The sequence below is a fragment of the Betta splendens genome, chromosome 13 (genome assembly GCF_900634795.4).
Source record: "Betta splendens chromosome 13, fBetSpl5.4, whole genome shotgun sequence".
NCBI lineage: Eukaryota > Metazoa > Chordata > Actinopteri > Anabantiformes > Osphronemidae > Betta > Betta splendens.
This window is the reverse complement of record NC_040893.2, coordinates 11152529-11165879: the sequence shown is the minus strand read 5'-3', so window position 1 is coordinate 11165879 and position 13351 is coordinate 11152529. Positions and strand designations below refer to the sequence as shown.

At 46.4% G+C, this 13351-nt stretch overlaps 1 protein-coding gene across 3 annotated transcripts in view; it reads right to left on the bottom strand.

Moving 5' to 3' along the window:
- The window catches only part of LOC114868723 (cGMP-dependent 3',5'-cyclic phosphodiesterase), a 96633-nt gene that overhangs the window by 3814 nt on the left and 79468 nt on the right, over positions 1-13351 (bottom strand). For all 3 annotated transcript variants that reach the window (XM_029172543.3, XM_029172544.3, XM_029172545.3), the window contains 22 exons: positions 13070-13122; positions 10971-11045; positions 10766-10807; positions 9982-10050; positions 9772-9902; positions 7875-7986; positions 7687-7726; positions 7075-7138; positions 6719-6800; positions 6279-6453; positions 5501-5613; positions 4007-4084; positions 3791-3913; positions 3644-3714; positions 3343-3465; positions 3161-3248; positions 2736-2783; positions 2390-2464; positions 2190-2289; positions 1443-1555; positions 423-461; positions 196-302 (listed from right to left, as the gene is read on the bottom strand). In XM_029172543.3, the coding sequence (XP_029028376.1) occupies positions 196-302; positions 423-461; positions 1443-1555; positions 2190-2289; positions 2390-2464; positions 2736-2783; positions 3161-3248; positions 3343-3465; positions 3644-3714; positions 3791-3913; positions 4007-4084; positions 5501-5613; positions 6279-6453; positions 6719-6800; positions 7075-7138; positions 7687-7726; positions 7875-7986; positions 9772-9902; positions 9982-10050; positions 10766-10807; positions 10971-11045; positions 13070-13122 (1921 nt within the window). The remainder of the gene's footprint in view (positions 1-195; positions 303-422; positions 462-1442; positions 1556-2189; positions 2290-2389; positions 2465-2735; positions 2784-3160; positions 3249-3342; positions 3466-3643; positions 3715-3790; positions 3914-4006; positions 4085-5500; positions 5614-6278; positions 6454-6718; positions 6801-7074; positions 7139-7686; positions 7727-7874; positions 7987-9771; positions 9903-9981; positions 10051-10765; positions 10808-10970; positions 11046-13069; positions 13123-13351) is intronic.

The window sequence follows — 13351 nt, the reverse complement described above, 5'->3', positions numbered from 1 at the left end:
ACGAACTTCTTAGCAATTTGATAAAGTGATTTGATTTCTACTTGACTTTTGCACCTTGGCAGCAATTTTCGAAATGAAATTTCCACCATGCATTTAGAAGCTGTAATGTGAGGAACTGGGATTTGTCCTGGGCCTCAGGCGAAGCGGTGTGCATTAGAGTAGGGGAGAAACGATGCTTTAGCCTTCTGTACGCACTTGTAGATGGGCATGGCGATATGTTCCATGAAGCTTATCTGTAGTTCTGGGATGTAGGCTTTCTCTCTGTCCATCATCTCACTGGGTCTGTTCCCCATGGCTTTTTCCTGCGCACACATGCAAAGCGCACACGTTCTGACATCACTGGTTTGTAACAGGGACACACTTCAGCGACTTGCTAAATCGTTTCACGTGTCATTTAACAGCCTGTTGACACTGACACGTACCAGGTCTCCTTGAGAGAAGAACTCTTTATAAATCAGCTCCTGTGGGCAAACAGAGGCAGACGTCAGTGAACCTATAAATCCTTTTCAAATGTTAAGCTAAGTAAAAGCATATGCTGATGGAGATGACTTCCTGACATCACATTCTTGTTGGATTCATACATGTCACTGCTTATTCCAGTAGAAGAACTGGGCTGAGACATCGCCTTAAGGCTGGTTTCATGTCTGACCTGAAGAGGCTTGTTCAGTAGATGGACAGCTGAGGGCTCGGCAGGGGGCCTTCAGCTAGCGACTACTCCACATGCAGGTTTTTAATGTTTACCTGGACACTCCTACGCTGGTCAGGTGAGCTGGGCAGTCGAACTGATAACAACTAGCTAACAATGAAGTAGCTAATTTGCTGGATGTTGACAGTATCAGAAAAGCATTGGCTGAAGTGATTTCATGAGAAAACGAGACTAAAATACCAAATAAAAGAAAACGAGAAAGGTGTGCGTAAATATTTTTATGACTGAACTATGCTGAATCGTGACAATATTGTAATTCCCACTAAAATGCCCCTTCACCAGATTACGGTTTAGTGTTTTCTGTACTTGCTGTGTTTCATTCATTCTCATGCATATTTTGACACGTCTAAGCCTCTGCACAAGCAGCACACCAAAAACCCTACAATAATTCCTTTCCCTGATATGTGTTCTGCTGTAGGTGTTTGGTAGTTGGGGATTTAGGTTGCTGGATTTAGAACAAGGGTCATGGGTTCGGTGGTGAAAAGGGGGGCAGACCAAGATTAGACATAATCCTAAAACGGAGTGCAGGTTGACGAAATAGAATATAGTGTAAAATAGAAAGAAATGTGGGGACACGGGGGACATCTACTGTACGTCAACTGTCTCTACTGTCCTTTAAATGGGCCAGTTTGACCCAAGAGTCAAACCAAACCTAACATCACCCAGTGTGTTGATATATTTGCCCACTAATCATTCTTATGGAAAAATGCATCTGGACGTAAGAACTCCAACTGACGGCAATCTTGCGCGTGGTTTTCCAGTCCTTTGTTTGGTCGGACAGGTCGCACGACGTCATCAGCAGGCACAGCAGCATTGAGCGGTGGTAGCCTCGTTTTGGATTGTAGCCGACTGAAACAGACACGCAAACCAGTCAGCTGTTGCCCTTAAGTGGTGTAAAACCACAGACAAAACCGCTCTGTTGCCTCTTGCTTCAGCTCTGTTTGAGCTGATGATTGACAGGTTACAGTGGTGTGAGGACGTTTCCAAGGCGTTTAGAGGCTTTTAATGTCCTTGAATGGCTTTAACAGCTCAAAATTGATTCTGCTGAGGAGACGTCCACTCAGGATGACTTATAATTGCTTGCATTGAAGCGTATCAAACCATTGGCCAAGAGGGTACAGCCAATTACATTACATAAAAGTGCAGTAAGCAACTGCCTCCTCCAAGAACTGAACTGTAAAAAAAATGCAGAGCATTATTACAAATGTCAGTGATGAATGCTGCAAGCTTGACCCCAGATCTCTGCAAAATAAGTCTACTATAGTGATTCAGAGTCTCAAAGAAGAGAAGTGTCAGTTATTAAATAGCTACAGCCGTTTAACTATATTCTACATTAATACATTAACTATACTGTACATTGTGATTCATCACAAAATGATTCATCACAGGTATAATTTCTGATAGAATGTTTCCTCACGTTCAGTCCTGAGGCTAAAGAATGAACGTGAGCTGTGTCTGTGCTTCCTGAAGCACCGGGGCTTACCGTCAGCCATCTTCTGCAAGTCCTTGAAAATGCGAAGGTGGTGAGCCAGGTCTGTAGCCAGGATGATATCCCTCATCAAATCCAGCATCCGTGTGTAGTCCTTCACAGCATCCAAAATAGCGTAAGGTTGCACGTTCAGAGGGAGGAGGTTGGAACATGTCTGAATGACTGAACTCTGCATCTGTAACACTGTGTCTCACCTTCCGTGAGAACTTCTCAAAGATGTTGCAGCCCTGCGTGTTCAGAATGGCGATGGCTTGGGCAAAGTGATGTCTCTGTGGGGGCAAAAAGAGCATGATTAGTAAAGTATGCTTCGGAAAAGAGATGCTGGGCCACGATGCAGTGCAGAAGCAAAGCCACTTCACGCCTCATCAGTGCAGCATGAGGCACGAGTGGTTGTTACCACTAGATGTCTCACTAGGACACGACAACAGTAGTGGCTCTAGGGGACTTTATTAGCAAGGAGCAATCCAATATACATGTATGTAAACAGAATCCTTCAACGTTAAGTTCAGGTTTATATAAATGTACTGTTTGTGCCTTTACCTCCATCACGGATCCCTCTGAGCTGTAGAGAGCAGCCAGCACTGATTGCTGAAAATAGAAATAGACAAATAAAAAGCTATTTTATGAATGCGCCATATTGATTGAAGCGAAACAACATCCTTCAATAAAATGCAGCAATTCCGTTCTCAACTGTGTGTGAACCCTGCAAAGTAACAATGACAACTTGTGTTTGTGCCTTTCAGATACTGGAGGGTTTTGCATGATTGCACTGAAACAGAGGAGCATGCTCTTAATCATAATGACTTATGGTCTCTGACTAGTGCACATTCACAGAAACACAGTTACAGCACCGTGACATTAAAACAGTAAGGATTTGTGTTTGTGTCCATGTTTCCACCCCCTTTTATTCCTGACACTTCAACTTCGGGCCCTCCAATAATGCAGGACCATCATTGTGCTCTTACCGAGGCGACTTGGAAAGAGTTGTTGGTGCCACGGTGGTCCAGGTCATGGCACATGCAGGAGACAAAGAGAGCTAAAATCTCTATATCCCTGAACGTGTAAAAGGGGAGGCAAAGCAAGCATTTTGTCATCGTTTAAAGAAATGGTGAGGTTCAGGATTGTAAGTCAAACTGCTCCTACTCACTCGAGGTAGTTGGACAGCCCTAGGTTTTTGTAGAGCAAGTAGCAGAAGTGCGAGACAGAGAAGGCATGCATCCAGTTGTGATACGGAGGGTCCCTGTAGCCTTTCTTCACCATCAGACAGAACCTAGGACCAGAGGAGGAGTTTAAAGTTCAGAGTAGTGACACATGTAGTGACTAAGCCATTTTACAATATGTCACTGCACACACACACACACACACACACACACACACACACACACACACACACACACACACACACACTATATATAATATTCTGCATATTAATGCGTCGAGCATCAGACCTTGCAAGCGTGTGCATGTCAATCTTGTACGTGTTGATGAAGCCCATGTCTTCAAACATACTGAGGATACACTGCGAACAGGAACAACGGTGGTTACATCCTCCTCCACTATGCGCCTCCCCCTCCGTCCCCGTCTCCCTTTCTTACCATGGGCGTGGTGTCGTCCAGCAGCGAGCGAGGTGTGTACGTGAACTCGGCGTAGCACGGGTGGATCTCCTTCACCGGCTCGATGCCCGTCACCAGCAGTTTAGAAACCTCTTCCTCTGACACCTGCAACGCACACACGCTGAATCGTACCGAGTAAAAAAAACACTGATGCCGTCGGGAAACTCAAAGTGTTTGAATGAAACTCCTGTCTATTACCTTCATGTGGTACATCATCATTTCGTTGGCCAGAGTGGACCTGAACTGGGCTTCGTGGACTCTCTTATAGAGCAGAGACTAGGAGAATAAACACAATATTACTGTAACACTACACGAAAGACACCAAGATAATAATGTTTAATTCAACTATGCAGCACTGGCATCAGACTTAGTCTCCTGCATAACGTGCACCACTCAGCTGATCCCCGTGTTTGTCTGCATAAATGTATCCAAAAGGGAGATTCAGGTTTAATAAGCATGGGTTGTTTTCAAATAAAATGATTTTGACGCCATGACAAACTGCATCTACTGTGCAAAGCAATAAAGCGCTGCTTACATATTACAGGAGTACAGAAGGGAAGTGTGTTCAAACCACAGCCACTGTGATTCACACCGAGCATTGATAAATAATGCACTTGGTCATGTTTAAATGATTCATGAGCTGCCTAGAAGGCAATTATTTTTCCAATCAAATATCTTTATAGTTTGTAGATGAACCATCGAGCACCTGCAGTCACTGAAAGGTCAGACTGAATAGGAAATGCTGGACACGGTGCTGTTCCGGCTGTCGTCAGTCTTATCATACAGTACTTGAGTTATTTTTTTAAACCTGCTAAATAACTAAAATGAATTGTGCCTCTGCCGGAGGGCAATAGAGAGGAGAAGATTTGTTTAGTTGCGTGGAATAAATAAACCTCGGATCAATATCGTCCCAAAATAATGATCTGAGATAACAAATATTAAAAATCAATATCAACACCATAACAATGTTGTGAGCAGCTCTGTGGGCGACGGCGGGATAACGCAGTGCATCACCATCGCCATTACTGTCAGCGGGAGCTTCCTCCTGCAGCGGAGCCCGATGCGCGCTAATGGCTTCGCAGCAGCCATGCAAAGCCTATGAGTTCCACAGAAGCCACTCAGTCCCATCAGACTGACTCTCCTTAAATTTCCCCCGAGACCGTGCCGCTACTGAACTGATCCCAGTCTCCCCGACAGGATTGATCGCCGACAGCAGCCACAGCACAGCGTTTAAGGAGCACGGGGCCTCGTAATGATAGACTTACTGTAAATGCCTTTGTTATCTTGCCCTGTACAGTTTAACTTAATTAATGTTTACAGAGGTGAAATGTATTATGCTAATGTTTGGATTTCCTATTGCTGGGAACAGACACATCGCAGTGGGAGGAGGTGACTGAAGCTGTCTCCCTTTGTAAATGGAGAAGCTTAAGCTGTTAATTAATTTCTTGGCTCCTAACATTTGTGTAGCGCGTGTGTGTGTGTGTGGCCTGCAGCGTTTGAGTTTGTTTACTTAATGTTTAATGCGCTCGGTTTATAGCTTGGCCTGTTTATGCCTCTACATGAAACTGTTCGCCGGTGACAGCATTTCATAGGAGTAATTGACTGCCCGGACCCTGACTGGGCCTGTGCGGCTTTTTAACACACTCAAGCAGAAAATGTGCAGTCTGGTCCCATGTGGGAGGAGAGACTCACATGTGCGATGCTGATTCCGCAGTAGATGGAGAACGCTGTGGCCAGGTCCTCGTCGAAGCGGTTGAACCACGGCCCGTTCGTTTTATTCACCAGCTCAGCCACCCCAATTACCTCTGAAGGAGGGGGGGGGGTGACAACACACAGGTAAGCAGCGAAAGGAGTGAGAAAAAGGCAGACAGGAGAGGTCAGGAGATGGATGGAACCAGAGGAGGTTCATAATGAAGATGAATGGAACGCGCGCTCCAGAGTCAAGGACGAGAGAACGAGACAGAGGATTCTGCAGCCAGAGGTACAGAACAGACGCTGCCAACGTGAACGCACTTCACACAGGAACTGGACGTAATTGCACATAAAAACATTCGAAGCACTGACTCTGGGCTTCAGACAACTTTCTCTATGTAAACAAATCAAGTTGAGTTCAGATTTTCTGAGAGAAGTAGGAAGTCAGAGAGAAGTCTAACTCTTCCATAATTTCTAAGTATGGAACAAACACAGAAGATGGCCGACTCTCCAAAGTGCTTAAAGTGCACTTTGGAGAATCGGCCATCTTCATTCAACCGTCATTTAGACGTGAGGATGTGATGTAACAGCCCTTTGTGCTATTCTGAGCGCGAGCACCTGTGTGGAAACGCAGGTCGGGGTTTTAAACCAAAACAGGAACGACAGATGCACCTTCAAGTTCAATGAAGGAGCATCTGCAAATACACTGCATCACTACTTAATCTATTCATTTAACATCAAACAGACTGTTAATCGGACGGCGTGCGTGTTGTGTTACCGTTGTTTTCATCTTTAATGGGAAAGCAGAGGATGTTGCGAGTCCTGAAACCGGTGCTGTCGTCCACGCCGCGGTAGAACAGCGGGTGCGAGTAGGCGTCCTTAATGTTCAGGATCTGACCCGTGGTGGCCACGTGGCCCGCGATGCCCTGATCAGCCGGGATGCGGAACTCCTTCTGCACACGCAAGCAGGAGACACTGGTTAGAATGACGCCTTTCTGCAGTTTGTATGTGGTGGTGAGACGTGCAGCCATTCTGGTGCTTTCAGGCACAGTTCATGTCTATTCTATTCCCTTCTGCTTTGTCTCCGTCAGTGCTTTACTGTCAGCTCTCTATTAAGGACTCCGCTTCCCCCAAATAACTCAAAGGCTCCTGGAGGAATCAAAGCGGAGACGCTGCTACGTGATGCTACGGATGTGAGGCTCTGTCGGCGGCTCGTACCTCCTCGTCACTGACGACGCCGCCGTCAAACACCTTTGCCACGAGCTCATGACTGACGCGATCTAGCAGGAACACGGAACAGCTGGAGACCAGGAAGGAGAGCGGATTAGAGGACTGATGGAGAACACGGCCACGCGCTTGGATCCCGTCCCATCGTAGGTCATTTAGAAACTTTCATTAAACGAGGCAAGACGGTTAGGAACAAATTGCCAAGACGGCCTTTGCAAAAGGAGATAAAGACGCTACACACTCTCTGTCTCACACACACACACACACACACACACACACACACACACACACACACACACACACACACACACTGAAACGTCTCTTTGAAGATGAATCAGAGGGCTTACATCTCTGCATCACTGAGGTTCCTGGCCTCCACTATAATTTCCTGTAACAGCACTGACACGTCATCTGGAAATAAAAGGAGAAAGAGAGCAGAGAGAGAAAGAAAGAAAGGAGAAAATGAGAGGATGAGGGAGGAAATAAAGGGGAAAGAGAGGAAATTAAAGGAGTGCAACAAAGCCCGGGTAGACAGAAACAGAGATTACACAGTGGGCAGCGGTGGAGCCGCTGCAGGACCTGATAAGAGCTTCTGTAATCAAGGGTTTGGTACAGTGAAAGGCAATTTGCTTTACCAGCCGATCCATTCGCCGCTGCAATCAGGATGAATCACCAGTGACTTATTCCGCTGCTTACTGGTAGATAAGAATCTAAATGCCCCGGTGTAATTATGGGCTGGAGAGGTGGAGCCATCGGTTTGAATGGCCCTTTGATTTTATGGTTATGATGCTGGGTGTAATCATCTTTAGGATCTGTAATATCTCATTCAATTACGCGCGCCGTTCGTTTCACTAGGTGATCGCTTAAACATCGCTCATTAGCGCAAATGATCTGTCTTCGGAGAGACGGAGGAGAATGAATGAGAGAAAGGAGAGACACAAGAGGGAAAACTCTCTCACCCAAGTGCGTGAAGAGGTTCTTGGCCACTTGTAGGAGCGCCTTTGGTGGAGAAACACACACAGCTTAGTGCATAGTCATGTGCATCAGTGAGTGAGTGAGTGAGTGAGTGAGTGAGTGAGTGAGTGAGTGAGTGAGTGAGTGAGTGAGTGAGTGAGTGAGTGAGTGAGTGAGTGAGTGAGTGCAGTACCTGGCACTCCACTTTGAGCTTCTGTTCCTTCTGAAAGGCCAAAGTTGAAGTGAGGACGGTTGAAGTGTAGCAGAAGCAGTGCTGGATGGCGTGCTCATCAATCTCTGTGTGTCTGCAGTCAAAACACACACACACACACACACACACACACACACACACACACACACACACACACACACACACACACACACACACACGCTTTAATAGGCCGCTATAGGAGCCTTTGTGTGACATGTACCACGTGTACCATCTAAACATACAAAAACACAAACACGTGTCAAAAAGCAAGTCTGTGACAAATATACTTAGAAAATCTGGCTGGTGGTCTCCCAAAAACGTGACCTCATTAAGCAGAAGAGCGGAGGATGAGCCGTGGATCTCTAACATGTAGTTACCTCTTTTGGCCTACAGAGGGCAGTACCAGATTATTGTGTTAGGAGCCGCCTGTACCGCTCCAGGGCGTTCGTACCAGACGTCCCAGCAAAGGAGGCAGGATTTGAAGGTTTGGGAAGATCATTCTAAGGGCAATTATGTCCACGCTCTCAAAAGAGGTCCTGCTCCTTTATGACTGACATTCAGGAGCGTTGGTCCGCCCTCTGAATACATTTCTAGGGTAGCAGTTAGTTTTTACTGTTATGATAATAGTATATATGGAAATAGTCTCCATTTCTGCCGCAAGAATGAAAATCAGCAGGCGTCCATTTTCAAAGATCAGGAGCACGGCACAATGTGTGAATGTGTGAACCAGGCTGTGGTGGAACAAGATTTATTTACATCGACACACGCTAGCGACGTGTTCACTCTCGTGTGATGCTGCGGGTTCCACGCGGCACAGACAACGCAGACAAATGTTCCTGCGAGCAACCAGCGTCCGCTGCCAGCTGTTTGTCAGCACGGACCTGCATTATGGAAACGCGTGAGTTATGACCTGTAACTGGCGCCGCGATATGGTTTGCATGCGCCTGCGTCCGAGGATAAGAGGAACTCTAGATATGATAATGCAATCTGTATGATAAGGGCAGGCGTCTGTTAGATTTATGGCTCTGTTCGGAGTAAATCACGGATTTATCGCATTTTATGCACGGTTGTGACCGTAATCCTGCCGCCGTTACTATGGAAATGAGATGCCAGCTCTGTCATCAGTGCCAGTCGCAGTGGGAGAAATTATAGGACATGATCTCTTTTCATCTGTCTTAGTCGCTGCAAAGCGGGGAGCGCGTGAGAAGCAGGGGGGAGAACACGCACGTGTGTGGCATTTGAGATTTGTACAGTATATGAAGTGTGCTTAGACGAAAAGATGAATCAGAGGCCGACGGGGAGTTAATAATAACACAAATGATGCAAATAACTTTTATCTCCCTTCCACACAGTTGTTTAAACACAGAGACACACAGCAGGAGTGTGTTTTTACAGACGTCTGTAGAGTCCTGTGTTTAGGAGATAGCAGCATGTACACACACACACACACACACACACACACACACACACACACACACACACACACACACACACGCACACACACACACGCACACACACACACGCACACACACACACACACACATATGCAGCGACACGGTGACCTGACACTTGTTCCAGAGTGATGGTTTCTGTTTGCGAGGGGCACGAGCGCTTAGCGGCCCATTTCTGTGCACACGTTCGACTCCTCCAGACCGAGCGGATAAACGCATCCAATCAGGCCAGACATCCCAACATTACTGTAAGCTGCTGTCAGATAAACCGTATCTGCCATCAGCGGGAAAAGCCACAGCCATCACAGCTCCAATGGTAAAAACTGAAATTGAGCGTGTGCCTGTTTTGGCCAAAAAACCACTGCACGAAGAGAGAGAAAGGAACAGAAACAGAGCCGTACAACATGAACAGTGTTTCACGCACTTACTTCTGTCCACCCTGCTTGTTGAAGGCGCACGCGAGCGCCACCACCTGCCCAGTGGCCCTGCTGACCACAGGTACGCACAGCATGGAGGAGATTTCACAGCCCAACATACTGGAGAGCTGCCGGCGCTCCTCCTGAGAGAAGAAGAAAGAAGGACACGATTAATGGAAGAACTGTGGACAGACGCATACATAGAGAAGGATGGGCACTTACAGCACTGATGTCCTGAAGACTAATCGACTTCTTCTTCTCCACAACTTGGCCAAAACGTCCGAACATGAGCTGATCAAAGTAGAGAAAGGTAGACGTATAATAACAGGTGAGTGAAAACAAAGGGAGGTAAATAAAAGATTGTGAAACTTGAACAGAAATAGTAAAGGAGTTCCTAGGGACGTTTTAAGGGTTAAATGTACAGTATGTTTAATATAGTTTATTGAAAGTCAAGTCTATTCCCACTCTTGTTAAACTAACACATACAGGCCGTGCTGAGAGTGTTATTGTGTTCTAATATCTCTCTACACCAACTAATATCAAGATTACACAGATCATTTAGCCTGGGGTGCACAGTTTATTCACAGCTTAATGAGAAACCTGATAAAACTGCTAAGTCTGCACCATCACCAGAGACAACAGATTTAAATTGACCCAAAGGAAGTGATTACTTCTCGTGCCCAAATTTCCTAATTATAAACCCTGCCGGGGATTATAAACGATTACATGTTGGGAGTTTTTGCTTCCTGTCAGTCAAAGGAACCAACTAGAAGGGTTACAAGACTTGGATTAAAAGTCTGCTTAGGAAAAGTTTTAGTTGCAGCAAACCTCAATGAATATCATTGTACTAGACCACTGGCTCCCAGTATGCAAAACATAATTAGACATTTAAATGAGTAAAAAAAAAAAACAACAACTACTTGACAGAAGAGAATGAACACACACAGACAGTACTGCAAATAAGTGGAGATGGTTCGTTAAGATAAAGGTTGATGTGTGGCCTCACCGGGAAGCTGATCTCCTCCTCCAGGACTTTGTCTCCAACTACCTGAACAGCACAGAGGTCAAAGGTCACAGATTGTTGACAAGTCAACGTAAAGATGTACTTTTGGTGAATGAGTCATTGTGTGTGTGTGTGTGTGTGTGTGTGTGTGTGTGTGTGTGTGTGTGTGTGTGTGTGTGTGTGTGTGTGTGTGTGTGTGCGCGCGTACCTGGCAGAATAGCTGGTGGTTGTCCTCGGACACCAGTAGAAGACAGCAACACTGCGACTTGGTCTGCTGCTGCAGCTGAAGACCAACACAAACACAGCGTCAGCTCTGGGGTGTAATCACGAGAATCTCTCGTTATCGGACTCGCTTCGATTGTTTTTAAAGCCTCAATTTCAGACTCTCTGGAGCGTGGTGTAGGTGTGGAGAGAAGATTAGAAATCAGCGGACAATGGAAAACGGCCGCAGTCAGACTGGAGCAACCGTTCAATAACGCCTCCATTGTTTTGCAATAGCACGATTTTGTAAACAGAGAGTGACACATATTTCTATGATTTACAGAAAACACCTTTTCAATATTGCAAAGTAATATCACGGTTTTCTTTCCATGTGACGGCACGAAACCTTTACGGAAACCAGACGAAGTCACGTTCAGTTGCACGTTTGCGCGCGGGGAATATCTGCGCTGCCTGCGCCGCATGCACCTGCAGAGTGGCGGCTAATTTCCCGCTGCCGTCGGTAATGGGACACATTTCCCCCCGACTCGTGGTCCGCGGCGTGAGGCGCAAACAAGCGCACCTGTGTGCACGATGACTCCAGCGCTGCAGGTAAAGCGGCATAAACACGATTACTCACTCACACAGCCACAAGAGCAGCGTCTCCTCACACAGCATTCTTCTGCCTAATCCACAGAGCGGGACAGGAATAGACACCAGCCGGTGCCAGCGCCCCCCCCCACACACACACATGTAAAGCATGCTGCTTCACCCACATTTAAAAATAAGCCTCCTCCCAAATACTGCTAATCCCATAAGAGCAGCCCCGAGCGCTCCTCGCAAAACTGACAGTTCTTCACAAGCAGCGATCTCATGCTCCGTTTTCTCCCCTCCCTCATTTCCTCCCATTCTCCTCACCCAGTATTATAACTATAACAATGAACGAGCAAAAAAAACAACACAAATAAACAAAGGTTGTATTGAAAGTACATCTGCACCACGACAACTTCCCCCTTTCCCTTGTTTCAGGTGCAGGAGGCACTACAGTTGCAGGTTCACAGGGAGCAAACAGTGGTTTTAACATGCCGGCCGCGCTGCGGCGGTGGCATTTCTTGACCCCGTCCAACGAGCTCTGCAGTGAAGGATGTCAAGGCAGCGCAGGTGCTGCAAAGGTCAGGCAGGTGATAATAATCATTCAAAATGTACCGCTTTCAGGAAAAAAAAAATGTCATGAGCCAGAATCTATGTTTTCAGCTGCGAGGGGACATTGATCGCTGCAGTTCTATGCAAATGAGGTCCTCTTTTGATGTTGGCAGAAAAAGTAATAGGGAGTGAGGAGAATTTGGGACAAAGGCAAAAACGAGCTGCTAATTATGCGCCAGACTCGTTTTAATTAAGTAGTAATTTAGAAAAAATAAGAGTTGAGCTGCAAATATGTCTGCTGTTAATAATCGCACAAACAATAACACTAAGAAATAGAGACTTTGTGTGCTAATGTAAATGAGCCCTAATGATAATTTATTAGACAAAAAATATTCTTCAACATCTGAACTCTCATTTGTTTTCTTTGTATAGTATGTTCAGGCTGCAAGGACATATGATCTCATGTTCTCTTTAAAAATACATTGTGCATAGTCTCCATCCTCCAGCCTGTAGATCCATTAGGCTCCTTTAAAGGTCTGATGGACCGCTGCTTTGTCCCTGGGATGCAGCGCCTTCATATCCTCCATAACCTTCATATCTCCCTCCTCTCTATCGCTACCTGCTATTTTCTTTGAATACACTGAAATTGTTGTTGGGCTTTGCACATCCTGTCCCTGAAACCTATCTCCTCCCTCTCTCTCCTCCCTCCCAATCTGCAGCTTATCCTTCATTGCAACCGATCTCTGCACCTGTCCTCCCTGCTTCTTCCTTCTGGCTCAACGTGTATCACGTAGGGATGGGGGCGCACTATGGGGGAAGTGATGAAGTTACTATGTGATAAAAAGCTCTCGGTATGGATAATAACACCATTGATTCACTGGCAGGGAATTCCCACTCTGGATGCAGTGTGCAGCTTTAATTGAGTGTATGCGTTTTCGTGGGAGTGCAGGAGTCTCAGCCACTTACATAATTGATGACTTTGAGCTGGAGCGACGCCGCATCAAGGTCATAGAGCTCACCTGACGGAGGAGAGGGGGAGAGTGACAGCATAAAAGCAACGGCGGATCGGCATTAGGGAAAGGGGGGAATACAGAGCGTGTGAGCAGGTGGATGGGAAACAGGACGCAGTGAGACAACGAGGTCAGAGGAGGGTGAACGCGAAGCAGCAGAGGGACTAATGATGAGGACAAGACGGGGACGGAGGGACGCACGGACTGCAGATGATGGGGCTTTGACACAGACCAAAGG